The sequence below is a fragment of the Staurois parvus genome, unplaced genomic scaffold (assembly GCF_062004578.1).
Source record: "Staurois parvus isolate SC_StPar_1 unplaced genomic scaffold, SC_StPar_1.0 ptg000770l, whole genome shotgun sequence".
NCBI lineage: Eukaryota > Metazoa > Chordata > Amphibia > Anura > Ranidae > Staurois > Staurois parvus.
In genome coordinates this window covers 1,227,501-1,255,397 of record NW_028318566.1, presented here as the reverse complement: position 1 = coordinate 1,255,397, position 27,897 = coordinate 1,227,501, and the positions used below count along the sequence as shown (strand labels likewise).

The 27,897-nt window shown below is 42.6% G+C and overlaps 1 protein-coding gene across 1 annotated transcript in view; it reads left to right on the top strand.

Annotated features, from left to right (window-relative positions):
• The window catches only part of MAML1 (mastermind like transcriptional coactivator 1), a 129,116-nt gene that overhangs the window by 97,418 nt on the left and 3,801 nt on the right, over nt 1-27,897 (top strand). The window contains exons 2-4 of the mRNA XM_089654507.1: nt 10,223-11,656; nt 15,447-15,719; nt 17,949-18,063. Coding sequence (XP_089510633.1) covers nt 10,223-11,656; nt 15,447-15,719; nt 17,949-18,063 — 1,822 coding nt within the window. The remainder of the gene's footprint in view (nt 1-10,222; nt 11,657-15,446; nt 15,720-17,948; nt 18,064-27,897) is intronic.

The following is a 27,897-nucleotide window of genomic DNA, read 5'->3' as shown; positions in this document are numbered from 1 at the left end:
CGCTTGTATATTGCATGCGTTGCCTGACCCACAGAGAAAGCATGATGTTCTTTTGCAGACACAAGGAGTGCCATGTCTCAGGGCACAGTCTCAACACAAGTGCGTTTGTGTTGATGTTCTGACAATGTGTTTTGCTGTGTAACTTTTTTACATCTGTGTTTTTATACATTTATTTTCTTTAAGATGCATCTTTTTCCTTCATCTTACGTGTGCTGTGGTGCAAAATACTACCTGCCTCATAGTTTTTACCTGATATAATAGAAACCAGGGCCTTTTGCATTATATGTGCATTGGGACTGTGTTAACAAATACACAATGCCTGTGGTGTGACCCTGAGCTCTCCGAACCCTCTGCAGCCATTCTCATATACAGTGGAATATGAGGGTATGTACTCCAGAAAACTATGTTTATGGATCTCCCAAGTGAGAAGGCTTCTAAATCTGTCCCCAAAAGATTTTTTACCAAGGTTTAATAGTGTGGACTTCCTAAGCTATAGCTCTCTTAGGCCTGGTTCACACTAGTGCGATTTCAGATGTCACACAGAATACCGATGTCTAAACATTTTTTTACCTTATTGCAAGGAATCCATTAAAGTAAAAAATGGTTGGGCTTTATAACTACTTTAAGGGGGTTCTTTGGTCACAAAATACATCAGCATTGTAATAAAAGTACAAACAGTTTATTTTTTGACAACCCGATACAAGCTTATTTACAAAATCTCCTGTTTTGTCTGCTGGCCATCTCTTTCCACAACTTACTGGATTCCCTGCATCTTTTGCTGCTTCTTCTCTGCAGTTTACTTTCAATAGATTCACGTTAATTTGTACGTTGACGGGAGCTGCAGAAAGCCATTACAGGCAATGGGACTAAGGAAACCACAGCACAGAGCAGCTTTTCTGACGGAAGGGTTTTGTTTTTTGTTTTTTTGTTTTTTTTTATTTTAATATCAGAGTGCGGAAGGGAGGGAACATTTTTTTTTTTTTCCAATCATTCAATTGTCCTTTTAATACCCTAAACTGGTTCATTGGTTGTCTGTGTGCTCACTGAACATTCTTGTATGGAATTTTCCATAGCATACATTGAGCCCCACATGCAGTGACAGCTGAGCTCTATTCACTCTGATAGGAACACAGGACAAACAGAGCTTCTGTCAGCATTGTTTCCGATGCAGAGGTAGGGTGTTCTCACTGCACAATACCTTTTTGTGATTATCAGTTGAGAGCCAAATGACGTTCTTTAGGTGTATGCTTTTTAAGACTATACATGAGGAAAAATAAATGGTTCTTCTATTAGCTGAATTGTCAACCAACTCTAGCCTCATGGGAAAGCAAAGCTAGAATCCAAAATGCTAAACAGTTGAATCGGATGTGTGAACTGCTCTACCTGACTAGTTTGTAATTCTGTTCAACTTATGATCTACCCACCACTGTTAGACGGCTTAGCTAGATCTGTACTCTGTAAAACGCACCATACTCTGAATGAAATGTGGCCAGTTCAACAGGGACCAGACAAAGTTCAATTAGTGTTTGACTGTAGCTACTCAATTAAGTTGAAACACCTATTTACAGACTACTTTGCTGCTTACCAATACAGCCTGATGTAGAAAACACACTAACTACCATGTGACTGGACAGGAATAGCAGCACACTGATCATCATTCTGCTCTCTTCTGTTCTGAGAAAGGTATCTGTGTTGAATAGTACTGTGTAATATAGTGGATCCTGACTGACTCACAGTACTGCTTAGTGTTTCTAAAAGCAACATGTTTTTACCCCAAAGCATACCTTGTCATTGTGAAGTATGAGGACAGGCTCTTTACAGGAAAGAGCCAACATTTTAGAAACACATCTGGCAGATGTGACAGCGATTAAAAAAGGCTACTTTGCATAAGAGATCCTCTGGGGGAATATTCTAATCAGTTCTAAGGGTGGTTTTTGCTGGGCAGAGGGAACCAAGTTGAGATCCCAAGGAAGCACAGGGGGCTTTATACAAGACACACTTTGAAGAAAGGTCCTTACTAGGGAGAGTGAAGCCAGAGGCCTTTAAAAGAATGGATAAGGCCAAGACCTGATCTTTGAGAGTTCTTAAGACCAAGTTTTGGTCAAGACCTGTTTGTAGAAAGGCCAGAATGCGAGGCACGGAGTAATCTCTGCAATTTGAAGTGCCTGTGTTCACATCAGGCAAGAATTGATTTCCGGGTGAAGAGATAGGAATCACAAACTCAGAAACCTGAGAAGCAAAACAGAAGAGAAGGCCTAGAGATGTCATATCTGACCTACTGGGAAGAGGCCAGGGGATGTCTGCTAGAAGTCTGAGTGTGATTGTGTATCATGTTCTTCTGCACCAGTTAGGATCACAATTTTCTTTTCTCCCTCTATTTGTTGGAGCAGTGGCATTAAGACATAAATTAGCTTGAACTGAGACCAGAGAATTATCAATGCATCTGAGGCTAAAGCTAAATGGTCTGTCATTCTGGTCCCTAATATCAGATTGAAGATCTCTAGATGAAGGGCCAGTTCCCTTTGATTCAGATGACAGCGGCTGGGGTAGCCTGCTTTTAGGTTGTCCACTTCTGTGATGTGGGGTGCATTGATGGTTGGACATTGAGTTTTTGTCCATGAAATTAGCTGGTTTGCTTCTCTTTAAGACAGCCAGACTTTTAGTGCCCTCTTGATGGTTGATGTAGGCATCAGCCATAGCGTTGTTTGACTGCACCCTGATTGGACGTCCTCTCAGAGGGGCCCAGTGCTGTAGGGTCTTCTGGACTTCTCTGAGCTTCAAGATGTTAATGGGGATTTTGGTTTGCTGCAGTGACCATGTTCCTTGGACTGTCAGGGATTTTGACATACCTCCCCAGCCTGAAAGACCTGCGTCTGTTTCCAGTGATGCTAAAGGAAGGACTTCCGTACTGTAGGCTGGGGTGATGATCCACCAAGATAGGGATTTCCTTACTTGGCTGGACAGGAGCGTGGGAAAATCGAGCCAAGGAGCCTGCTTTTTGACAAGATGTTTAGTTGGAGAGTTCTTAAATGGAATTGGACAAATGGTAGTGAAGGAGGCTACCATTAGGCCTAAAACGCTAGTGAAGAATCTCATTATGGGATGTTTCTTGGATTTCAGTTCTTGAGCTTGTGCTCCTAGAAAAAGAGAACTTTTTTTTTCTGGAAGAAAAAAAATCCCTTTTGCCTGTGATCTAGAACCGGACCCAAGTATTTTAGGTGAAGGGAAGGCTGAAGAGCAGATGTTTTTGAATTAATCACCCAGGAAAAGCCCTGGAGCATCTGAATGGTCTTGTGGACATTTTGTGATGGCTACAAGAAATTGTCCTTCAGAAGAAGGTCACCTAGCTAGGCAAGCAGAGGTGCTTTCTCAAAACTCGGGGCATCCAAGGCACAGGCTAACACCTTTGTGAACACTCAGGGAGCGGGGGATAGGTCAAAGGGTGGTGCAAAAAACTGGAAGTGATTGTTTTCCACTGCAAAGCATAGGAAGAGAAAGAAATAAAATCTTGAATGTCCAAGGATTCCATGTATTCCTCTGTGTCAGTGACGCAATTACTGACCTGCAAATTCCATGCAAAATTTTGGAATTTGAAGGAGTTTGTTGAGGGATTTTATGTTCAGATTAGGATGAATACCCTTCTTGGGCTTTGGTAACGTAAACAGGTTTGAGTAGAATCCTTTGAAGGATTCTACAGCTATAACTGTCCTGTGCAGTTGTTGGTTGATTTGAAAGAAGAAAGTTCAAAAGCAAAATGAGACCTAGATGCAGAGACTTCTGCTTTAGCAAATAGGCCACTTTTTGCGTGCCTTATGAAGAGCTGGAATTTGATGAGGCCTGTGTTACAGCCTTTTGCTACGATGCAAAGGACTCAACACTGAAATATAGTGCTCTGCAGGCCTTCAGCAGAGCAAATGTTTGCTTGCAATTTTACAATAAATTTCTTTCACCTGGTCTCCACCATATCTACAAGTGAGGGCATCCCCCTGTAGGATACTCACGGTATGGGACATATTTGTTTTATTAAATCCATGCCTGTTCAGTTTGTGTCCTGGGGACACGGGTGGACCTGTCATAGCTCTGTGAGTGGTGGGATGTCTGTTTGCATCAGGCTACTTCTGATTGATCATGGGTTTTTTTTCCATGCAGCGCAAGACGACATCAGCCCATTTGGCTGCCCATGAGCTGCATGGAGCTTCCAATCAGACCTGCCTGAAAAACTGATAGGTTGACCCAAATGTATAGTTTGTATGAAAGGACCCTTAAGGTCGGTAGACCTCTCCATACATTGCCTTGCTCATCTGATTGGCAGGTTCTGGTCTTTGCATAGAGATGTTTTGTTCAAAATTGTCTAGGTTTAACAATCTACTCTTGTATGTCCTCTGTATGCAGTAAAGGGCCTCTAAAAACCTGTGTGTAATGTAATGCAGTTTCTGCATCATTCAAAATTGTTTTGTAGGCCATAGTAAATTATTCGGTCACTTTGCGTACAGACAGGAGTAGTTAAAACTGTTTTCCGTTGCTAAACAAATTTCATTTTAGAGAGTATAGTTTAGCGGTGGTGAGAAAAGCCTGGCTGACTTGTTTTCAGTGGTGTTTGCTCTGTAATTCGAGAACATTGGATGTAACAAAGTAGCTGAATTGTCTTGTGTGAGATACGAGTCTCCACATGCCTGAGGGGAGACTATCCACAGTGCAGACTTTCCCACCCCCTCCTCACTCCCAGATCTGCATGAGAGAGCGAACAAGGCTGCTTGCCCTATGTTTGTTCATGGCTCGGAAGTGACACCATCTTGTGGTGAGTTTTTTGCCCTGAACGTCCCGTGCAAGAGACTGTAGTGTAAAATCATATACTAGAACCTTTCACTGGTGAGTCTTTTGATGTGCGTTTAGTGCAGATGAGGGAAAAAGGTGCGTAGTATGCCAAACCTTTTGTGAAGCTGACTTGGGACACTTTGGGCACTCATCAGTCAAAGGATTGACTCTTCTTGTCATACACATCATAAACATAGGAACATAAAAGGGATGCTGAAAAGGCAACTGTAAGTTTTAGTGTTTGCTGATTGAAAGATCCAATTCTGAAATGAGCTGTTAGCTACGTCCTATTCTGTCCTATTAGCTTTGTTTATTTCAGCAGTTAGGGATGTCATTCACATTGTCTGCTATGCAGATGACCATCAGATTGAGCAATTCCACATTTATATGAAATACAATAAAATGGCTAGTCATACAAAGCCAGCTTGGAGCAAGAGAAATTTCTAGAATCTGCACTGCTGGCTTTTGTAATCAGAAAGCCATGGCTATCAGAACACCTCCACTGTTCAGCCAACAATTTTCCACCTAACTCAGTTACTTATTTTATGTCCTTAAAAAAAAAAAAAAAAAAAAAGGTTTATGATCAAAAAAATACACTTTTCCACAAGCACATCTGAGGTATTACTGTAAAAGAGCCTCATATAGCAAACGTATACGTTCCTATAAAACCTAACCTGAAACTCCTGAAGAACGAGTACAAAGGCTGTGCAGAGGTATCACCCGTATGATCCCTAATTTTAAAGTATGGCAAGCGAATACCAAACAAACAGTTGCTTTTTAAATTGACCTTTGTCAATCAGTGTGGAGCTCAAATTTTGTCTGGGTCAGCAGAAATTCTAGTCGCATATTATAGCAGGTTATAATACCAGTTTAAATTCTTTACTTTTTTTCTGATAGCCACCCTCATATGTTTACCAGGTGAATGATAACTGCTTTGTTGAAATAGGCCATTTATATACATAATTAACCCTCAAGTGAAATTCACAGCTAAATGAGTGCCTTCCCCCTACCCTGCGCATTCCCAATTTCATACATTTCTTATAATTTTTTTTTTGTACAGACATAATACAAAAAAAAAAAAAAAAAAATATATATATATATATATATATACACACTACGCATTGGGTATACCAAGCTCCACCCAAAACACAAAACTTTTTTTTTTTCTTTGTTTTAGAGTGGGTAAGGTTCTCTAATCCAGTTTTTATGGCGGTCTACGTCCCCATGGGGAGATTTCTCATTTCCCATTCGAGAGACCATGATCATAGATGGGAAGTGAGGGAATGTCTTTTAGGAATGTAGCAGTAATAGACCAGAGGTGCCAAAGGTAGAGGATTGGGTGGAGAGTACGAATCGGATATGTAGGATGGAGAAATTGTATTATATGCAAGAAGACAAGATGGGGCTATTCTCTAAGAAGTGGAGAAAATGGGAAGAATTTATGGTGAAATATATGAAATAGCAGTGTGAGAGAGATGGAAGTATTTATTTATATAGTCTATATTCTATCTAGGAAAAGAGGTAACACAATAATGCAGAGTGGGTGGATGTATAAGGGGGGAGGGTGTTTTTTTTTTTTTTTTTTTGTTTTTTTTTTGAGGTGGGAGGGGGTATTAGATTGGGGAGGTAATGGGAATAAAGATAGTAAGAAATGTAATTAATGATTTGGAAATGGTTTTTGTATGAGAATATTGATAAAATATGTATTATATACAGAAAATAAATAAATATTTAAATTAAAAAAGGAATGTAGCAGTAAAACATTTTAAGCGGAGTAACGAAGGTTAGAACCCCTGTCAGATTTTTTAAAATTAGTGTTGCATCCCTGTTAGTGGTCACCAGGACAGGAAGTTAGTGGCTACACAGATGGAGAGAAAAGCCTGAAAAGTTCTAACCTCTACCCGTATTCTATTTAAAACAAAAGCTTGCATGAAGTTGCAGTTAAAGTGCATAAACCAGGTGGCAGTGGAAATGGTATCGGCATCCTGATTACATGTTATGGGTTAACACACTGCAAATTATTCCATGTCTCATTAAGAAGATAAGTTTGTCCAACACCTGCTGGTCATCTTGTGGAGAACGTACTCTTTCTTGTATGCTGTATTTCATACTGCGGTTTACTATATACACCAATGCAATTTGGATTTAAATCAAATTAAAAAGCCTGATGTAGGTTTTGTTTATTCCTCTTCAAATACACAATTGTTGATTGAATGGTCACTAAGGGCTTGTTCACTCCACAATTTCTGCTTTCCAGATGCATTTTTGCATACACGTTTACAAGCATTTTTGATGCATTTTCAGTTTGTTCCAGTCTTTCATTTAGGACAATGTAGGTAGGTTTTGATGCATTCCGGACAAAAAAAATTGCAATGTAGGTAGGTTATGATGCATTCCGGACAAAAAAACAATTGCGAGTTGTACATTTGTTGAAAGCACACAAAATGCTTTTCAATATCTTTTAAAAGTGTATTCAGAATGAATGCCGTGTTTGCCATGTATTCCAAGGGCCCTAGTTCACACCAGTCTGCTCAGTTTTTTCAAAAAAAGTACATCCTGCATTTTTTTTTTTTTACTAAACTCCAGAACACATCAAACACATGTAAGCACACCAGAACGCACATTTGCCCTGAATGAAAATATAGATTTTTTTTTTGACTTGTCAAAATAGAGGGAAAAACACACTGAAACGCATTGACAGCGCATCTAAACAAGTATGCAAAAATGCATCCAGAATGGAGAAATTGTGGGGTAAATAAGCCAACTGAGATCATATAAAACTTAAAAATGGTCAGCAAAGTATCTGATAAATGTGTGAGCTGTTGCAGCTTTTGTGTGGGTGTTTGTAAAACTTCATTCACTCCCCTTGATTTTGTAAGTCCGATACTGATGATGGTACAAAATCCTTTTAACCCCTTTAGGTTGGCGTCTCCTGGCCTTTTAGAGGTTTCTGATGCTGGGAGGCAGAGCAAGGTTCCGTGATGGACTGTCACAGTGATCACATGACAGGACTGCTTCCAATCGCAAGTAGCGATCAGGAGCTTTCCGTTAGGTGCCAGTAACTGTGCCAGGAACACGCATGGCACACGCTCTTGGTTCTGTTTTACAGTTGGTACGCAAATATGTGGCCTGTAAATCTTATAGCCTAGGCCATCTTTATGTAGAGCAGTGTTTCTCAACTCCAGTCCTCATGGACCCCCAACAGGTCATGTTTTCAGGGTTTATCTCAGATGAAACAGCTGTGGTAATTACTAAGGCAGTGAAACTGATCAAATCACCTGTGCAAAATAATGGAAATCCTGAAAACATGACCTGTTGGGGGTCCATGAGGACTGGAGTTGAGAAACACTGATGTAGAGCAACAATTCTTTTTTTCAGATCCTTAGAGAGTTCTTTGCCATGAGGTGCCATGTTGAACTTCCAGTGACCAGTATGAGAGAGTGATAACACCAAATTTAACACACCTGCTCCCCATTCATACCTGAGACCTTGTAACCCTAACGAGTCACATGACTCTGGGGAGGGAAAATGGCTAATTGGGCCCAATTTGGACATTTTCACTTGGGGGTGTACTCACTTTTGTTGCCAGCGGTTTAGGCATTAATGGCTGTGTGTTGAGTTATTTTGAGGGGACAGCAAATTTACACTGTTATACAAGCTGTACACTCACTACTTTACATTGTAGCAAAGTGTCATTTCTTCAGTGATGTCACATGAAAAGATAGAATAAAATATTTACAAAAATGTAAGGGGTGTACTCACTTCTGTGAGATACTGTAAAGCTGAAAATTGGCCTGGGCAGGAAGGGGTGAAAATACCCGGTATTGAAGGGGTTATAGTGCAATTACAGTATAAAAGATATCTGCTTTTATTCAACGTGCAAAGAATTGGTTTGAGTTGTTTGCATCACTTATTTTTTTTATTAAGATGTACTGTATATGGGCAGCTTGAGTTGGGCATCTGTGCTCCCTGGTCATTTTCGGCAGTAACTAGTCTACCAGAACTGTCTAATTTGGCGATTCATATGCTGAGCGGGAATTGCTATACCAGAATGTGTGTGGTCAACTTGGGCTATTCCTGCATGTTCCTGAGCTGAATGACTGTGATTGGATGTGACAGTAATAACCTCACATGCTCACTCTGCAAGCTTCTTTCTGGGTACACTGTGATACGTGCAGAGTGTAGTCTCTGTAGAGAATGAACAGGATAATCCAAGGTAAGCTACGGAGAATGTAGACAAAATGGGTAAAATCAGGGGCTGACTTCAGTGCATTGCTGAAACCCTATTCAAATCCAGTAATCCGAACCTGAAGATTGTAAATTACTGAAATTTGGTTAAAAAGTAGTCAGACTACCTATTTTGTTTGGTTGCAGCACAAAATCAGCAAGTTGTGTTTTTTGTTTTTTGTTTAAAGTCCTGGTAAAATCTTCATTTGAATTTGGTAATAGATTGATGTTCCTAGGATTATGGCTTGTAACACATGACCTCATCTTCACTGCTGATGCTTTCTGTTTAAAAAAAAAAAAGTATTTTAATTTTCCATCCAATGTATTGGCATATTTAAAGAAGTAACATGTTTGTGAAATGTAGAGGCATGGTAGTTTAATAAGTACATAAAAACTGGAATGCTCAGGCAGGGGCTGCACGTTTATCTGAAAAGGTCAGGGTAACCACAGTGGAATTTATTTGGCTGACACTTTGAGTGGAGCTTCTGTTCACTGGAGCTGTGAACTAGAGGCACCATTAAAAACTTTTCCTATACTGCCTCCTGGTGGCTATTTACAAGAGTTGAATTGCTGGTGTTTTTTTTTTTATTTTTTATTTCAGGTACTTCTATAGCGCCGTCAATTTACGCAGCGCTTTTACATATATATATATATATATATTGTACATTCACATCAGTCCCTAACCCTCAAGAGGTGTACAATCTAAGGTCCCTAAGTTACATTCACACATACATGGGTCAATTTAGACAGGATCCAATTAACCTACCAGCATGTCTTTGGAGTGTGGGAGGAAACCGGAGTACCCGGAGGAAACCCACGCAGGCACAGAGAGAACATGCAAACTCCAGGCAGGTAGTGCTGTGGTTGGGATTCGAACCAGTGACCCTAGTACTGCCAGGCAGAAGTGCTAACCATTTAGCCACTGTGCTGCCCCCAGGTCAACTTTTTCACTTTGTTGTCATATGTATGTCTCAAATAGGAGAGTTTTACAGGTGCCTTCAACTAGTCTGCGTAGAATGTGAAAAAAACTAGTATTTTTAAATATTAAGCAAATCAAAACCTTTTGATGAAGTTATTTTTGTTATAGAAGTACATTTTTATCTTTAGACATGCAGATTGTTTTTAAACTTTCATAAACCGTATGTCTTATTAATTTCCTGCATTTTTCTCTTTCTTTCAGCAGCTTCATGAAACGGTTAAAAGGAAGCTAGACAGTGCAGCTTCACCTCAAAATGGGGATCAACAAAATGGCTATGGAGACATGTTTTCTGTCTCCAAGAAGCTTCGACGTGAAGATGGACTAACGGGAGGGATTGGCTCATCGAATGGGATGCCCCCAGTTTCTCCCTTACATCAACTGGATAACAAACCTCCCAGTGGAGATTCTTTGCAGTTAAACGGAGGCCATTCGATTGGACTGGATAGTGTCAAGAAGTGTCTTCCAGACACAGGCCTACAACTGAATTCGAATGGAGATACTGATGAGTTTTCACTTTGCTTAGGCAAAGAAATGAAGCAGGAACCTGTGGATGACTTGCCCTGCATGTTATCAGGTGTGGGTGGTTCCATGTCTCAAAACAATTTGATGCCTGACTTAAATCTGAATGAGCAAGAGTGGAAGGAACTCATAGAGGAACTAAATAAATCTGTACCCGATGAAGACATGAAGGATCTATTCAGTGATGACTTTGAGGATAAAAAGGACAATGAAGCTTCAAATTCTGCTACACAGACACCTTTGACCCAAGATATTCATGTAAAGACTGAGTTTTCTCCTGCAGCATTTGAGCAGGAACCTCTTGGGTCTCCACAAGTAAGGTCTACATCATGTGGACCCTTTGTTGGGGCTCCTTCAGTGCCTGCTAGCAGCTCCTCTCCAGTGGTAGGTGGTTCCCAGCCTGTGTTCCAGCCATCTTCCCAGGCTGTGACGGACAATTCCAATCAAACAGCGTTGCAGCCTTCAAATCAACCTCAAAATGTGCCGAGACCATTACCCAACGTATTAATGTCTGGGCAGAGTACTGGAACTACCAAAGAGATGTCCTCAGCCCACCAACTTCAGCAGATTGCAGCAAAGCAAAAGCGGGACCAGTTGCTGCAAAACCAACAGCAGCCTCAGCAAGTACACCAGTCAAATCAGATGACCAACTGGCCGCAGTCTCGAACTTCACAAAGTCCCCTTGGTGTTCCTGCTTATGGTATGGAGAAATCTACCAGCCCTTCTGTTTATCAGCAAGAATTTAATAACCAGAAACTAATGATGCCTAATATGAACAAGAGTTCCCCTCGCGGCGGAAGCAGCTATATACAGCCAAATCATGTTAATATGATTCATAAACCTTCAAACAATTTAAACCCCAACCAAGCTGCAGGTCCCAATTCTATGCTGGACTATGGCAACACAATACCTCTGTCACATTATGAGGCTGACTGTGGTCCTGGGGTAGTAGCTCAGAACCAGAACAAGAGCGTAATGATATCTTATCTTCAGCGACGGCAGCAGCAACAGCAGCAGCAGCAGCAGATGCCTCCTATGACTGAGGAGCAAAGTCAGATGTTCTTGATGAAACAAAAGGCTGGAATTCCTTACAGGCCACTCGTGTCACATGGACAGGTAAGGTGGTCGGAATATAATGTATTTGAATGTTTAATGCATTAACCTCTTTTCAGACTGCAAATGTTAGTGATTGTATAACACTTGGTACTTTATTTTTTCAACGTATAGTACTGAAAGCATTCGTATTCTTTACAGTTATTGCAATAACTGGCATATGGGGAGGGGATGGGTAGGTGTATTAAAAGCAATATGATTTCATATATATATGTGTGTGTGTGTGTGTGTGTGTGTGTGTGTGTGTGTGTGTGTGTGTGTGTGTGTGTGTGTGTGTGTGTGTGTATATATATATATATATATATATATATGTATATATATATATGTATAAATAATAATAATAATGTAGTTCTTGGTTATATGACCTTGGGGTACTGTGGAAGGACATTGGCTGGCGTCATCAAAGTCTTGAATGGTAACTGAATATGTTCTAAATGAAGGACCTGCTCCAGTATAGAATTTATGTGATGAGTCTAGAGAACTAGCATTTCCAGGAAGAGGTGAGCAAAGGCAGCTTCCGTATTTTTTGCTGATGTTCGTGAATAAGACTTTGCTGACATCACTCTCATAGCGCAGTGTACCTGGGATAAAGGGAGACTTTTCCTGTGGTTTATAAAGACAGTGTTTTTCTCAGAGGCACGCAGTTTTCTATAGCAGCAAGTTTGCTTTTGAATAGTCTACTTCGCTCCAGTTTCTTCTTTCTGTTAGATATTAGTAGGATAAATCCAGCATTGGTCAGTCCTATAAAATATTATTACTTTCCCATAGCCAAATTATGTATTGCCTCTTCTTAATGAGCAGGTGCTTTTGAGGACAATGCAGTTTACTCAAAATGTTGAGAGAGGCTGTGGCAGAAACGCATCAGTTTCATGGATTTTATATCTTCTACTGTGTGCTACTAAAGATATTATGATGAATTGAGTTGCCGGCTGTAATGTGACATATCAGTGCAGTTTACTGTACCAGGGACCCCTGTTGTATGTGCTTGTCTACCTGTGTGTATCGGGGTGTGCACCATGCATACACCAGTCTGAGCACAGGAATGTGGCCATGTACATGCTTATTTAAAGTAGAGCAGTCGCCTAACCAGATATGATTAGTCCTCTAACAAAGGCTTTGCTTAGATAAAGTTGGTTTACATTCATTGAGTTAGAAGTTTCCATTAAAATACAGCTGGCCTCATTAAACAGGAGAAAAAGTGACATTGTGGGCATAGTCTTATGACGTTCAAACCGTTGTTGCTTTAATCTCTTCACGGTGCCTCTATGTCTGCTATGCTAGCACTCTCACAGACATTCCACATTGGTGCCAGCCATTCCCAGCTTCATGGCTTTTTTTTTTCAATACACTTTCTTTGTCACAAGGAATTCAGTAGGCTTTAGAAGAACACTAGCTGGTAAAGTGGAACTTTACTCCCTTCTCTTTAACATTTAGCACCTAATTTTTTTTTTTAATTTGGAGGGGGAAGGGGGGAAGCAGGTACCTAGTTTTAACACTTAATCTCCTACCCCCCCCCTCTCTGTTCGCCTGCAGCCTTCTGAGATACATCACAGATCCCAGAAGACTGCAGGACTGTTCACAAAGTCTCTCATGCGGCACAGTTGGAAGCCAGAGCTGAGGACCTGAAGCCCGGTGAAGAAGCGGCTCAGGTGACGACAGCGCTGGATCCCTGGACAGGTAAACGTCCTTATATTAAGTCAGCAGCTAAAGTACTTGTAGCTGTTGACTTTTATTTTTGAGGGGAGATTGAAGCTTCTTTTTAACAATATGTAAAAAAAAAATCCATGGCTGTCTCATTCCACTCACTTTCAGCCTTACCTACCTGTATCAAGAGCTGAACTATCCCCTTCCCTTCCCCACTGCAGGCCCTGCCTGGCTCTCTTTCTTCTCCTCCACACATCTCCTCCCTTTATCTACCCTCTTCTGTTTGTTCTCTACCCCATAGTCAATATGCCGCTTTCCCACCCCCACATCATAAGATCATGGACACAATGTCACTTTTATTCCTGTTTGAGAGGCCAGCTGTATTTTAATGAAGACTTTGTACAGTTTTTCCTTATTGACTTCTCTCCTTCTCCTTCTCTTTGTAGACCTTTTCCTTTTTCACATTATTTTAAAATGAGCATTTTCAGGGTTCAGAGCTGACAATACTATACTTTAGGTGACTTAGAGGAGCTTCAGTCCAAGAAAATTTCAAACTCTTAATAAAGCGACACTCACCTGTCCAGAGATCCAGCAGTGTCCTTGCCTGGGCCGTTTTTTTGGCCAGATCCCTGGCACCAACCTGTTTACTGTGGGAAGCTAGCTGTGATTCCTTGCCGTCTCACAGCCGGCTTCCCACTGCGCAAGTATCACTTTACTTTGTGAATAGTCTCACAGGTTTCTGTGACCTATTATGTATCCGTGAAGGTTGCAGGCAGTGAGGTGGGAGAATGGACCAAGAACTTCCAGTGGAATCGCTGTGGCATCCCCAAAAGTCAAAGTCAAGTATCCTCCCAACCTCTTTAAAAAAAAAAAAAAAGCCCCCAAAGTAAAAGTGATCCTGTGGCTCAGGGCTTGAAATTTCCGCTCGCCAATGGCGAGTGGAAATTATGGTGTGGGCGAGTGTGTCCCCCAGGGCAGGGGCGTATCTACCTCGAGGCACCACTCCCCGGAAGAAGGGACCTTTTTGGGTAGCAACAGCCAGAGCCATGCAGGGCCGCCAGCAGAGGGGTCACACCGGTAGCCTTGCAGTGGCCCAGACAGCAGGAGAATCGATGTGGGGGAGGGCAGTTGCAGAGCGATGCTCCTGTACCTCTCCCTCCAGCAGCTGACGAGCCGGGACCAGGGGACAGCCTGGAGCAGGGAGAGAAGAAGTGTCGGAGAGGAATAAGCCCGGAGCAGGTGAGCTGTGCTGTGTTCTGTGGGATCTCCCTGCCTCCGTCCCTACACTGATGGATCGTATGGGGCTGCAACCCCCCCTCCTGCTGCCCGGAGATCAGCAGCCCTTGGCGAAGGTGTTTTTGTGCAGCAGCATACAATGTGAGAAAGGAAGAGAGAGAGGGAAGATGTGTATTTCTGTGTATGTACATGTATCTGTGTGTATGCGTGTCTGTACGTAGGTGTGTGTGTGTATACAGGTGTCTCTGTGTGTTTGTTGGTGGCGAGTAACTCTAAGGCCTGGCTAGTAGCTCAGGACTTGAAATTTTAAGGCCTGCTGTGGCTAATCAGCCGCTCGGATCACTTTTAGCAGAAAGCAGCGACTGAGGAATTTTTTTAATACCGTTAAACCACTTCAAAACCGTGATGTATATTTACGATTACATCATATCAGTTTGAATACACCATTACACCTGATTAAAGAATAATCAGCACTTATTTATTTTTACTGTACTTCTTACTTTTTACCAGCAGCTTGTTTAGGGAATTCAACTGCAAGGGGTACCGTCTCTGATGATCAACAAGAAGTAAGTCACTGTGCTCTCTAGCTTGGAAGCCATGTTTACATCATTCTTTTCTTGCAGCACCTACTCCTGGCCACCACTAGAGGGAGCTTGATAATTAACTTTGTATTGGGATACTCCCTCTAGTCGCAGCTGACAGTAGCTGCTGCAGAAAGGAAAAATGGGAACACTTTGCTTCCAGGGTCTTGTCCTAAAATTCAGCTTATCAGTACCCCTTGCAATTGAATCTTTTCGTGCAGAAAGAAGTACTAAAAGCACACACATTCTATTCTGGCATGACCACTTTCAACCTCACATAATTTGATTTTTGTAATGTTATGTTTTCTGGATGTTTGTTTTTTTTGTCATAGGAGCAGAATCCACAGCCAAATGTGGCCCGTGTTCCTGTGTCTGTGGGAGGAGCAGTGGTTGTATCACAGCCACCACCAGTGTCTTTAACGGGTAATCATGCAAATGCAGCTTATCTGAACAGCCAACAGCAAGCTGTCATAAAGCAGCAACAGCAGCAGATGCTTCTAGAACAGCAGAAACAGAGAGAGCAAAAGCAGCAGTTACTTCTAGAGCAACAGAAACAGTATCTGATGGGACAGCAGCGACAACAGCAGCAGCTCCTGGCAGAACAGGTACGTTTGTGTTTTTAGCATTATAAAGAATCTGGCACTGTCAGACTCAGGTTTGTGGCTGCTATTCAATATTGTCAATAACACACTGCTCACAAATATTAAAGGAACAATTTCAAAACACATCAGATCTCAATGGGTAAAAATATGCTGGATATCTATACTGATATGGATGGGATAATGTGTTGAACGTAAAGATGCCCTGTCGATTGATGGAAATTAAAATTATCAACTTACAGAGGACTGAATTCAAAGACACCCCGAAAATCAAAGTGAAAAAATGATGCAGCAGGCTAGTCCATTTTGCTGAAATTTCATTGCAGCAACTCAAAATGGTACTCGGTAGTTTGTATGGCCCCCATGTGCTTGTATGCATGCCTGACAACGTCGGGGCATGCTCGTAAAAGGACGATGGATGTTGTCCTGGGGTATTTCCTCCCAGATCTGGACCAGGGCATCACTGAGCTCCTGCACAGTCTGAGATGCAATCTGGCTGCATCGGATGGACCGCAACATAATATCCCAGAGGTGTTCTGTTGGATTTAGGTCAGGCAAGCGTGGGGGCCATTCAATGGTATCAATTCCTTCATCCTCCAGGAAATGCATGCACATGAGGCTGGGCTTTAACCAGGAGGAACCCAGGACACACTGCACCAGCGTAGGGTCTGCGGATTTCATCCCGATTCCTAATGGCAGTCAGGGTGCCATTGTCTAGCCTGCAGAGGTCTGTGCATCCCTCCATGGATATGTCTCCGCAGACCATTACTGACCCACCACCAAAATGGTCATACTGAATGATCTTACAGGCAGCATAACATTCTCCATGGCTTCTCCAGACCCTTTCACGTCTGTCACTTGTGCTCAGAGTGAACCTGCTCTCATCTGTGAAAAGCACAGGGTGCCAGTGGCGGACCTGCTAATTCTGGTGTTCAATGGCAAATGCCAATCAAACTCTATGGTGCTGGGCAGTGAGCACAGGGCCCACTAGAGGACGTTGGGCCCTCAGGCCACCCTCATGAAGTCTGTTTCTGATTGTTTGGTCAGAGACATTCACACCAGTGGCCTGCTGGAGGTCATTTTGTAGGGCTCTGGCAGTGCTTGTCCTGTTCCTCCTTGCACAAAGGAGGAGACACTAGTCCTGATGGGTTAAGGACCTTCTACGGCCCTGTCCAGCTCTCCTAGAGTAACCGCCTGTCTCCTGGAATTTCCTCCATGCTCTTGAGACTGTTCTGGAAGACACCGCAAACCCTCTGGCAATGGCGTGTATTGATGTGCCATCCTGGAGGAGTTAGACTGCCTCTGTAGGGTCCAGGTATTGCCTCCATGCTACTAGTAGTGACACTAACCCTAGCCAAATGAAAAACTAGTGTAAAACAGTCAGAAAAGATGAGTAGGGAAAAAAATATCAGTGGCCTCCACCTTGTAAAACCATTCCTGTTTTGGGAGTCGTCTCATTGTTGCCCATCTAGTGCACCTGTTAATTTCATTAACAAAGCAGCTGAAACTAATCGACAACCCCCTCTGCTACTTAACTGATCAGATCACTATCCCAGGAGTTTGACTTGATGCTATACTCTGATTAAAAAGTGTTCCTTTAATTTTTTTTGAGCAGTGTATATAAAATATTTACTCAAACACAAAAACTGGGTGTTACTCCATGCATACCAGGTCACTCTCGGGCTAGTTAATAGGAACACTGCTGAGCAACTTGTAAGCAGTGGCTGCTCACAGGTCTGTATTCAGTTTTCATACAGCCTTCATAGCTGTCTTTCTAGGGTGAATAAATATAGAAGTAATAAAAAAAGCTAAAGTACTTCCCTTTCCTTGCAAAAAGTTTACTTTGAGCTTTCTTTTCAGTGCTGTTAATACAACGAATGCTGTGACACTTGCGGTATGTGACCTCCAAAATTAAGGAACAGACTTCAGATTGTCTAGCCCCCTCATCCGATATTATGTGACTGAAGATTGGTAACATAGTTTTAGGTTATATTTGTTTAAAGGCCCGGAGCATTCAGAGTTGAATTGCACTTGGTCCTTTAAGAGGGGAAATGAAATTCTAGTTGTTGGCTTGAGAGAATGATTTAAATACTTGAAGAACTTTATCGGTAAGGTGAAACCAAAGCTTTAGTAATAAGCAATGCAGGAGAGTGCTTCATGTTTTCCTAAACACTGGCTGTTTATTCCATTTATGAGACTTTATTAATTCTCCAAGTTTTACCATACTTTAAACAGGAGAAGCAGCGACACCAACAGGAACAGCTCCAGCGGCACCTCACCAGGCCTCCGCCTCAGTACCAGGATCAGGCACAGAATTCTTATCCACAGCAGCCAGTTGGTCCATTTCCAGGTGGGGCCTTAAACTAATCTTTAAGATATGTAAATTCTTTGCGTTTTTTCCTTCTTAAATTAAGTAGCCTTGTTTGGTGCTGTCAGTAAAGTTGTAAAAACTAATGTCTACAAGTTCAGCATCCCACAACTTCTGCAGCTTTGGCCCAGGTAAAACACATTTCCCCACCCCCTTTCTGGACAGCTAACACCAGGAGGACTAAAAACTTTTCATAGTCGCATATTACAGGACAGAGTCAAGTATTCTGAGCCACTGGATTATGCTGCTATCTTCAGGAGAACTGGACACTAGCAAAGCTGTAAGGATAGCATAGTATAAGGCCTCATGCACATTGGTTGTTTTTTTTGTTTTTTGTTTTTTTTTTCAATCTCCTGGCAGCAGTGTTTTGGCAGAAAAAATACAAGTGATACTTGTAAGCGCGGGTGTGAATATATTTCATTGGCCAGAATAACCATTTAGCACTAGGACTAATGTGTCTAGTGTTAACGTACATTTGCACGCCTCCAGCCTTTTTATCTGCTAAAACTTCACTGCTCCTGAGAATGCTAGCTGTTTTTTTGTTTTTTTTCCTGCCTATAAATGCCCCTACCTCTGAACTTCTCTAAACAAGCATGGACACATAGGCTAACATACAGGGCCGTTTAGAGGCAAGTTCCCCTTTTTCCTGGTTGAAGCACACTCTCCTAGATCCATTAATGCTTCATAGACCTCTGTTTCTCAGATTTGCAGGGCTGCCACCTGGTCTTCTGCTCAAACAGATATGGTTTATATCAGGTGAATGTTCAGGTCTCGGCTGATGCCAGCTTTGATTGTAAGGTTCTCCAGGTGACACTGTAGGCTCTCTCAAGCCACCCTTGTTGACCTGTTTGGTTTTTTTTACCTTGTTGGCCTTTCATTTGATGTTGCCCACCCTAAGAGCTGATTCTCAGGTGTGTGTGGTGCAGATTGAAGCTCAGGTTTTATAGCTAATTGATACAGTAGTTGTTCACTGGTTTACATCAGGTTCAGGACAGAATTAGCTCACAGGATTATCATGTTCACACACATGCGGTTTAGAAATTGTTCCCATAGAAGTCAATACCTTGTAATCTACACCTGAACCAGATCGCACTGCTCAGAAATCGCACTGCTCTTTTACACACTGCACTGAATCCGCACCACACATATGTGAACAGGCACCGTAAGAAGCGATGTTTTTTCACATGTCATGCAGATTGGATGGGGTTCAAACCGCATCCAATCTGCATATATGTGAACTGGCACTAAGCTGGAAAAATATAAAATATGATGTGCTTATAAAAGTGTCTTGAATAAGGTAGTGGTCACATTTAAGTGAACCTGTTTGGTATTTAATTACCATGTACCCAATGGTTAAGATGAGGAAGTCGCTGGTGGAGTGGTGGAATGTCTTCAGAATGACAAAAAAAAAGTCCAGTCGACTGTATCGACCTAGATAAATATCCTTCACATATAAGAACTGTCTGCTCCCAGAGCAGACCAGTGCAGTTGAGTCTTAAGAGGTGTGGTTTTCTCATTCTGGTAAAATTAGTGTTCACATAGAGAATATTTATTTGCAAATGGGTAAATAATGCAGACCAGCACTGAGCTGAAGCAAAGTGTATACTTAATGCAGTGAATGGCTTACTTTGATGAGCAATCTGCCCAAATGACTGGAGAGGAAACCTCAATTTTTCCATTTTAAAAGCAAACATTAGCTTGACCAAAGTGGGCCAGTGGGATAATTTTATAATGGGGTATAGTGTGCACATTGTGCTTTTTATCGGTAAATTTGTGCAGAATTAAAAAAAGCATTTATAATTTTTTTTATCATCAAAAGGTGAACTTATTCTTTTAAGACATCAAAAGTGCCCAAACCAAAGTATTTTTTTCCTTTCCTCAACCCAAAGTCTTAAAGCAGTTCTATAATGTGTATCTATGAAATGATCCAGGCCTTTTTTAAAGCAATCTACTGAGGTGGCCAGAACCAACTCTTGAGGGAGTCTATTCCACATTTTCACAGCTCTTACTGTGAAGAAACCTTTTCTGTATTTGGAGATGAAATCTCTTTTCCTTCAGATGTAAAGTGTGCCCCCTTGTCCTCTGTGATGACCTCAGGGTGAATAACTTTACACCGTGTTTACTGTATGAACCACTGATGTATGCAGTTGATCATATCCCCCCATGTTGATCATATCATGTTGATCATATCCCCCCTTAATCTCCTCTTCTCAAGAGAATAAATTCAGTTCCTCTAATCTTTCCTCATAGCTCTGATCTCCTCCATGCCTCTTATCAGTTTGGTTGCCCTTCTCTGCACTTTCTTCAGTTCTCCAATGTTCTTTTTGTGAATTGGTGCCCAAAACTGAACTGCATATTCCAGATGAGGTGTTACTAATGATTTGTACAGGGGTAATATGATATCTCTCTCTCTGGAGTCTATACCTCTTTTAATACAAGAGAGGATTTTGCTCACCTTAGAAACCGCAGTTTGGCATTGCATGCCATTATTAAGCTTGTGATCTACCAGAACCCCCAGATCCTTCTCCACCATTGATTCCCCCAGTTGTACCCCCCTTAGTATGTATGATGCATGCATATTCTTAGCCCCCAAGTGCAGAACCTTACATTTATCAACATTAAATCTCATTTGCCACATAGTTGCCCAATTAAACCGTGCATTGAGGTCGGCTTGTAAATTAGAGACATCCTGTAAGGACGTTATTCTACTGCACAGCTTGGTGTCATCTGCAAAGACTGAAACTGTATGTTTAATCCCAGACTCTATATCATTTAAAAATATATTAAAAAGTAAGGGTCCCAACACTGAACCTTTGGGTACACCACTGACAACCCTAGACCATTCACTGTTTGAATCATTAACCACTACTCTCTGAATACGATCTTTTACCCAGTTTTCTATCCATTTACATAGAGATTTTTCCAAGCCCGTAGACTTTACCTTACAAATTAGCGGTGTGTGGGGAACTGTGTCAAATGCTTTTGCAAAATCCAAGTATACCACGTCTACTGCCACCCCTCTGTCCAAGGTTTTGCTCACCTCCTCATAAAAAGAAATCTGATTTGTTTGTCAACTTCTGTCTCTCATGAATCCATGCTGTCTGTTGCTTAAAATATTTTTTTTCCAGCAAGAACTTATCTATGTGGTCCTTTATTAAACTCTCCAGTATCTTCCCAAGTATAAATGGTAAACTAACAGGTCTATAATTACTTGGTAAAGATTTTTATCCCTTTTTAACTATAGGCACCACATTGGCCTTACGCCAATCCAGTGGTAATATGCCAGTCATTAAAGAGTCCCTAAAAATTAGAAACAATAGATTTGAAATGACAGAGCTCAATTCTTTAAGGACCTGTGGGTGTATGCCATCTGGTCCAGGTGCTTTATTCACCTTTATTCTGTCTAAATATTTCCGTACCATATCAGTTGTGATCCAATGTGGATCATCTGGGGCTGTGTCGATACCGTGCCCATTATGGACAAGAGCTCCCCCATGCTCCTTTGTATACACAGAGCTGAAGAAAGTATTTAATTTGCCTTCTCTTTGTCCCCAGTCACCCACTCTAGATTATTTTGTAAAGGGGTAGTGAAGTCCTCTAAGCAAAAAAAAGAAGTCCGTGTATCTATACCCAAAAAATTAATGTATTGTAGCATAGCTGTGTTTACATACAGTTTAGTGGCTGGCATGGTACCAATTGATTGGTTTCGGACCAATGTGGTTTCTATATTTAAAAATTGATCAAAGTCTTTTCCAAGTACCGTATTTTCCGGCGTATAAGACGACTGGGCGTATAAGATGACCCCCTACTTTTCCTGTTAAAATATAGGGTTTGAGCTATACTCGCCGTATAAGACTACCCCACTTCCAACGCACACCAAATAAAAATGAAAAAACATCAGATTTGATTTCAATATGGTATGCTATTTCAGTATGGTATTCCAATGATGGGGTGCTATTCCTCCCACTGACACTAATGATGAGGCACTACTCCTCCCACTGACGGGGCACTATTTCATCCACTGACATCCAATGATGGGGCACTATTCCTCCCACTGATACCAATGATGGGACACTATTCCTCCCACTGACACCAATGATGGGACACTATTCCTCCCACTGACACCAATGATGGTGCCCCATCATTAGTGTCAGTGTGTGAGGAATAGTGCCCCATCATTAGTCAGTGGGAGGAATAGTGCCCCATAATTGGTGTCAGTGGGAAGAATCGTGCCCCATCATTGGTGTCAGTGGGAGGAATAGTGTCCCATCATTCGTGTCAGTGGGAGGAATAGTGTCCCATCATTAGTGTCAGTGGGAGGAATAGTGTCCCATCATTGGTGTCAGTGGGAGGAATAGTGTCCCATCATTGGTGTCATTGGGAGGAATAGTGCTCCATCATTGGTGTCATTGGGAGGAATAGTGCTCCATCATTGGTGTCAGTGGGAGGAATAGTGCTCCATCATTGGTGTCAGTGGGAGGAATAGCGGCCCATCATTGGTATCAGTGGGAGGAATAGCACCCCATCATTGGTATCAGTGGGAGGAATAGCGCCCCATCATTGGTGTCAGTGGGAGGAATTGCGCCCCATCATTGGTGTCAGTGGGGAGAATAGTGCCCCATCATTGGTGTCAGTGGGGAGAATAGTGCCCCATCATTGGTGTCAGTGGGGAGAATAGTGCCCCATCATTGGTGTCAGTGGGGAGGAGGAATAGTGCCCCATCATTGGTGTCAGTGGGGGAGGAATAGTGCCCCATCATTGGTATCAGTGGGGAGAATAGTGCCCCATCGTTGGTGTCAGTGGGGAGGAGGAATAGTGCCCCATCGTTGGTGTCAGTGGGGAGGAGGAATAGTGCCCCATCGTTGGTGTCAGTGGGGGAGGAACAGTGCCCCATCGTTGGTGTCAGTGGGGGAGGAACAGTGCCCCATCGTTGGTGTCAGTGGGGGAGGAACAGTGCCTCATCGTTGGTGTCAGTGGGGGAGGAACAGTGCCTCATCGTTGGTGTCAGTGGGGGAGGAACAGTGCCTCATCGTTGGTGTCAGTGGGGGAGGAACAGTGCCTCATCGTTGGTGTCAGTGGGGGAGGAACAGTGCCTCATCGTTGGTGTCAGTGGGGGAGGAACAGTGCCTCATCGTTGGTGTCAGTGGGGGAGGAACAGTGCCTCATCGTTGGTGTCGATGGGGGAGGAACAGTGCCTCATCGTTGGTGTCAGTGGGGGAGGAACAGTGCCTCATCGTTGGTGTCAGTGGGGGAGAGGAGCGGCTGCTCCTTCTTCAAGTTCGGCCGCTCGATTTTCGCAGGGCCGCTCGGCTCCGCCTCCTCGCCGGTGATTGGTCGCCTGTGTGCCTTTCCGGTGCTGGCGCCCAATCACCGGTGAGGAGGCGGAGCCGAGCGGCCGAACTGAAAGAAGGAGCAGCCGCGCTTCCTGGACCGGATCGTCGTGGGACCGGAACCAGGTAAGGTACAGCAGCCCCTCTGCCCACCCCTGTACTTAGTGTCTGTTGGAGAAGGAGGGGGGGGCGGCGCCGCGCCGTCCCTCGAAAAAGTGCCGCCCTGACACTGGCTCGCACCGGCGTATAAGACGACCGCCGACTTTTCAGAAGATTTTCAGGGGTTGAAAAGTCGTCTTATACGTTGGAAAATACGGTACTACACACCTGGTAATGTAAGTGCTATAGCCAGGAAGATACCAGAGTGCTTGAAAAGACCACATAGATGAGTTTGAACTGTAAAACAATATTCTAAATGATCGCATGGATACACAAAAGACTGAAGTTGTCAATCTACTTTATTTTTATGAGGAAGCAAGCAAAAACTTAGAAAAAACAAAGCGGCTGTGGATATAGTAGAAATGCTTTTCATTCCTGAACTTCTAATTTAAATAACAGTTTTTGTGTGTTGTGCTTTTTTCACTAAAATTGATTACATTGCGGTATTAGCCCACTTGGCTGTCAATTAGAAATCAAGAGGGTCAGTGTGATTGTGCAGGTCAGTAGCTGTAGTTTGGTTGAGATAACCGCATGGAAAACACCAGCCAGTAGTGTATGAGGAGGAAGCGGAGGTTTCTGGCAGTAATGTATGAGGAGTAGGCAGAGGTTTCTGTCAGTGGCATATGAAGATGTACTATTGACAGCAATGTAACTAACTTTATTTTTTTTTCCAGGAACAGGTTTTAATCATATAGACCAGGGCACAGGCTGAGTATTCAGACATTGGGTTATTGACTCATACCTGCAGGTGTATGGACACCAGCAAAACATTTGAGGACTCCCCTATATAACCACACCACACTCAGTTTTCTGTTAGTGTTTAAAGGTGCTTGACCTCTTCTCTGTTAGAGAGAACCTTTAGTTTAACGTGAAGCTTATTTTTAAACCCCAGAACCTGGACTCCTTGCTTTGGGGAAAGTCTGTAATGTTGCTTTCTGTACTGGATCCTCCAAGGGCACTTACCTTGGCATTCTGTGGAGCGCATTTAGATAGCTGCAGGGTGCTATAGTCTAGGGCTATGGTCCTTCCCTATAGAGCTCAGACCATGAAGACCCTTTCGGGGGTATGCCCACCATAATGGGCAAAGCCTGGACTCAATATAGGGACCACCGTCATGGACAGATAAGGTTAAGCATGTCTTGAAGGAGGAGGACCCTGTCTTATTTCCGTAACCTATTCCATGAGTCCCCCACGGGGATTACCTTTGCCCATAGCAATAGCAAAAAAAAAAAAAAAGTAAAAATGAGCCTCAGCAAAAGCTCAGGCAAACATTCAATCTGTTGGAGGCCCTCACAACAGTCAGGCTCAGAGGAAGTCCAGGTTTAAAACCAGTCTCTGCATCTGATTCTAGCTCCATCTCAGGCATGCAGCAGGTCTGTTTTTGTTTTTTTTCCTTTTCTTTACCAGAAACACATTTTATGTTCGTACAGTACAGGGCACAGGTTTCCCTAGACATTGGGTTATAAAATAAAAAATTTTGAGGACATGCTCTCTGCGCCTCCCCTATAACCCCACCACACTCCCAGAGTCCTCCGTTTTTTTGCTAGTGTCCTAAGGTTGGAGGCCCGCAAAACTCTCAAACTTAGAATGACAATGCTTGCCCTATTTTAAAACCAGTCTCTGCATCTGATTCTAGTTCCATTTCAGGTATACAACATGTGGCCTACCTGATCAAGAAGGAATCTTCTGCAAGTATGTTACAATTCTTCCGACAACTAACAGTTTTATTACAGCCATCTCTGTCCAGGGCTCAAAAACACTGAGACTTTCTCTATCCCTACCTTCTCTACCTGTGTAGTATTCCAATAAGTGCACCTCAAAAGAGGCAGATATAGAAGGTGAAAAAGAGGACCAGTCGGTCGTATTAGTTGAAGGCAGCAGGAGAACTCTCTCCCACAGGCTTCTATGTGCCTGACGTTTTGGTTTCAAACTAGATGCTTGCTGATATTAATATGCTCACTTCCACTGAACGCAAAAACAAACTCACAATTGAATCTCCTCTGTCTTGCCATTCCCCCTTGGTTACAAAGAGATCTGCTAAGTATAAAAATACATTTCCTGTTCAGGAATGAATAAGATGGGTAGTTTATAATTATTGGGTCAATCCTGGAAAGATTTGCACTCTTCCGAAAATCATTGCCAAACTTTCTACAGTGAAAAGTTCACTAAGAAGTGTGCTGTTTAACAGATCCTGCTATCTCAGCCTTAAGCATCTCACTGTTCTGCTCTCTTTACACTTGCAGGCCCAACTCTGCAACCAGCTGTTGCAATTTTTTAGATAGACCGCAGTTATCTGGACTTGGGCAATGTACAGCCATTACGGTCCTATTCTCCAGAACTCTATCTTAACTGAGCAGTTGCAGAAGTTACCTCCCACCCTGCTCCTTTGTGTTGATGTCCTAGAACTAGTCATGACCCATTTCTTCAGTGGCTTTATTTTCCAATCTTGTGGCACAAATCCTGGTTAGCTAAAGCTGCCTGTTTAACGCTTCACACCGTATGCCCTTTAAAGGAGGATGTCATTTTTTGGTGTGTCATTTGATAAACTCATTAAAGAAGTCACAGGTGGGAAAGTTCTGCTTGCACAGCAAAAGATTGAAACCCTCCCTTCCCTCCCTCAGGATCTGCTACCTCTTTAAAACACAGAGCATCTAAATGCTCTACCCAAGCTTCAGCTTCAAAACCTAAGTTCAGCGCTTCTTTTTGGCATAAGACTTGGCCCAAAAAGCTCTGTCTTCCTCCGAACCCTTTCTCTAATGAATGGGCACCCTCATTCTTAAGAGTTGGTGGATGTTTGCTACAGTTTGCCTATCTTTGGGTTACAAATGTCCCATGCCTGTGGGTTCAGTCAGTGGTTTTAAAGGGGTTCAAAAAGTTCCAAACTCTACCCACTCACTTTCTTCTTTCAGATCAACCCATGGACTGCTCAAGCCAGATTTGCAGAATGCTTTGAACAATTTCTTGTCCCGGGGAATAGTTGTGTCAGTACCCTCACAAAGACGGGTTCAAACTATTTTGTTCAAACCTGTTCATAAGTATCAAAGCCCAACAGGAATATTTGTCCTATTCTGGGCCTTAAATTCCTCAACAAATACCTTCAAATTCCAAAATTTTGCTAATCTGCAAGATCAGGTATTCATCAGCATTTTTTGCTCTTTTCATTGAAAAACAATCCTATTCAGTTTGTTGCACTGCTTTTGAATTCTCTTCTTCTCCCAGTGTATTGAGTGTATGTCTTGCCCTTCCAATTAGCATGACCTAGAACTCCTTCAAGGCTGTTCCATTCAAGGACACTGTAGCACAACATCTTGTTGGCCTACAGCAAGCATGCTCCTCTCAACCTACCCATGCTCCTGCCAGCCAAGTAAGCAATGCTCTAGCTTGTTATGGCTGGGTTCAAGGATCCACCAGTTGGGACGTCCTTTCTTCTTACTAGAAAGTAATAACGATAGACACCAGTCCCTCACAATCCAGGGAATATCTTGGAGCTCAGAGCAATCAAAGTGCCTCTTCAACTTTGGACCCCCCATCAAAGTTCTTTCAACTGCATTCTGCAATCCCACAATGCCGTGGTCTACATGAACAACCATGGGTGCACCAGGAGTCAAGCCAGATCCTCGCTGTCCAACAATCTCTGCTGTCCCCATACCAGGCGTGGACAACTGTAAAGTGGATTACTTCAGCTGTCACAGCCTGAATCAAAAGGAATGGGCCCTTCATCCTAAAATTTTCAACCTGGTCAGAAATGGGTAACACCAGATGTGGATATTCTGGCCTCCAGATTCAACAACAAACTACCTCTTTGTGGCTAGTTACAAAAGATCATCTAGCACTGGCATTGGATGCCTTGATAATCCTTTGCTCTGACTTCAGGCTAATCTACACCTTCTCTCCAGTTTGTTTTCTACCTCATCTGCTCCACAAATAGTGACTAGAAGCCAGTGATTTGCATTGCGCCAACCTGAACTTTGTACAGACATGCTTGGATTACTTGGAAACGACCCCTGGCCTGCTAGCACTGCTGTCCCAGGTACCTCTGTTCCATCCTGCTTCTCAGTCATTAGATTTAATGACATGACTGTTGATGCCAACGTCCTAAAAGACAGAAGGGTCTCTGAGTGTGTAATCCCTAACTTGCTAAAACCTGGCAACTCCATTTCCACAAAGATCTATTACCGTACCTGGAACTCTTTCTTTGCTTAGTGCACTTCAATCCAACAGATTTCTTGGTCCTCACATTCTGGCCTTCCTCCAATCTGGACTTGATCAAAACTTTGTTTTAAATAAAGAGAAAACCCAACATTTCATATTCCTGATATTTGCCTGC